Genomic DNA, 2,280 nt, shown 5'->3' with positions numbered 1-2,280 from the left:
CCCCTGCAGCTGGGGACAGGGAGGAGCTGACCAAGGATGAGATCCTGCAAAAAAACCGGGAGGAATTCTTCAAGAGACACATGAAAGCGGGCGAGAAGTCCAGGTGGGTGACGAGGCCACGGGTGCTCTTCAAACCCCCTCCTCCTGGTGGTGTGGCTGAGCTGCTCCTTCCTTTGGTGACCCCTGGAAGTCAAACCTTGCTTTTCCAGACCTTATTTCCCTTTTCCCTGTTTGCTGGGGGGTCCTGGAGGGGAACAGAGCCTGGTCCCTGCCCTGGGAGCCCAGGACCCCAGAGCGTGGCTGGGTCCAGGTCCCTTTTGCAGCGAGCAAAGGGCAGCGGTGCCTCGATGCCTGGCTTGGGGTAAAACCCTCTGAGACCAGGTTAGAGTGTGGGTAAATCAACTCTGCACACAGAACCAGCCTTAATTTCTGCTTTTTTGGGTAACACAGGCTTTTAATTCTCACAATTTCAAGGAGGCCATCGCCGCTGCTTTGCAAAACCGTGGTTTTTTTGGGGGGTTTTTCTTTCAGCAAATCTCCCAAACCCGAAACCCAGAAGGAGAAAGGGAAGAAGCCCCGAGTGTGGGACCTGGGGAACTCTAATGCCAAAGTCCTGGATTACAGCAACTCCGCTACCAACGGCAGCGCCGAGGCTTGTCCCATGGAGGAGTTCGACCCCGATAGCGTAAGGACATCAAAAGTCGGGCCGTGGCGATGCCGTGGCGCCTTGTTCTGGGATCAGCCGAGCGTTGCAATACAAATAAAGCTGGAGATCACAGTGCCCGGCCCCTAAATCTGCTGCCGAAAGGGCATTTTCTGTAGATGGGGTCAATTCGCCGAGCCCCCCGCTGCAGAGATCTCCTCAGAGCCACCACAGAGCTCTCGCAGCAGCAAAAACGGCCAGGGGGCGTTGCCAGTGGTCGCTGATTTTCAGGGTGCGTCTCTTCTCCCCCACCCAGGCCCTCGGGGATCGCAATCGGGAGCCCGGCCGCCTCTACGACCTCGAGTACGAGAGCGACGACGAAGCCGAGGAGGAGAAGGTGGTCCAGAACCCTTTGAAGCCCAGGTACAGCCGCTTGATTTTCTCTCCCAGTTTAACCAGTAACGCAACTGGGGACAAATCTTTTTGCATCTGGTTGCTGCGTGTCGTATGTTGAACCTAAGATAACCCCTCTGCTTCCCCGCAGCGCGAAGAAGGGCGGCCTGGGGGGCATGTTTGGGATGCTGAAAGGCCTGGTGGGCTCCAAGAGCTTGACCAGAGAGGACATGGACCCCGTCCTGGAGAAGATGAAGGATCACTTGATCGGTACGTCCAGGCACCCACGGTTTGGGCCGTTCTTGCCCCCCTCCCAGCTGGGGTCCTGCCTCGTTTTTGGGGAACCTTTTGGTGGTTCCACACCAGTCTGGTCTGGCAATCGCACCCGGTGATGCGTAACCCAGGAACTTCCCCCTTTGTGTCTCATTTTTTTCCAAGCTAAAAACGTGGCGGCGGAGATCGCGGTGCAGCTCTGCGAGTCGGTGGCCAAGAAACTGGAAGGGAAGGTGATGGGGACGTTCACCAGTAAGTGGCCATGCGGTTGGTTGCATGTGGGGCTCGGCAGCGTCCCCCACGCGTGACGGCTTCTCTTTCCCGTGGCAGCCGTGACCTCCACGGTGAAGCAGGCCCTGCAGGAAGCCCTGGTGCAGATCCTGCAGCCCCAGCGCCGCGTGGACGTCCTGCGCGACGTCATGGACGCCCAGCGCCACCGCCGGCCCTACGTGGTCACCTTCTGCGGTGTCAACGGCGTCGGGAAGTCCACCAACCTGGCCAAGGTGAGCTGAGGACTGTGACGAAGAGAGGCTCTACTGCAGAGTTTAAATGTAACAATTCATTTGAACAACACGCGCAGATCGAGTCCGTCACTATTGCAGGTTTATGGATACGATGGAGAATGCGCTATTGCAGTTTTAAAAAGCAAGAGTACACTGTCACAACCATGAGATTCACAACATGCACTGTTGTAACTACAGCAGTCACAAAATGCACTCTTACAGCCCACAGGCGATTCAGGACAGACCTCAGACCACTCACAAAACTCAGTTACTGCTCATAAGCAATTCACAACAACTCCCAGGCTACTCACAACATTCACTATCACAATTCTCATGGAACACACTGTCACAACCCACAAACAACTCACAATACCACACGTGTGTCAGTCAATCACCTGTGACTACAAACTTAAAGCCTGCCAAATATTCAGGTCAGGGCTCCCACGTAAGTTACCTTGGCCAGCATCC

At 55.8% G+C, this 2,280-nt stretch overlaps 1 protein-coding gene across 1 annotated transcript in view; it reads left to right on the top strand.

Moving 5' to 3' along the window:
• Window positions 1-11: 11 nt before the first annotated feature.
• Window positions 12-2,280, top strand: part of SRPR (signal recognition particle receptor (docking protein)) — a gene marked incomplete at its 5' end in the record, with an annotated part of 4,644 nt that continues 2,375 nt past the window's right edge. The window contains 6 exons of the mRNA XM_010178880.1: window positions 12-103; window positions 532-685; window positions 960-1,066; window positions 1,188-1,306; window positions 1,475-1,561; window positions 1,640-1,812. Of these exons, the coding sequence (XP_010177182.1) occupies window positions 12-103; window positions 532-685; window positions 960-1,066; window positions 1,188-1,306; window positions 1,475-1,561; window positions 1,640-1,812 (732 nt within the window). The remainder of the gene's footprint in view (window positions 104-531; window positions 686-959; window positions 1,067-1,187; window positions 1,307-1,474; window positions 1,562-1,639; window positions 1,813-2,280) is intronic.

This window comes from Mesitornis unicolor, unplaced genomic scaffold (assembly GCF_000695765.1).
Source record: "Mesitornis unicolor isolate BGI_N332 unplaced genomic scaffold, ASM69576v1 scaffold48422, whole genome shotgun sequence".
NCBI classification, from domain to species: domain Eukaryota; kingdom Metazoa; phylum Chordata; class Aves; order Mesitornithiformes; family Mesitornithidae; genus Mesitornis; species Mesitornis unicolor.
The sequence above is the reverse complement of the archived record's forward strand: the minus strand, read 5'-3'. Positions and strand labels throughout refer to the sequence as shown.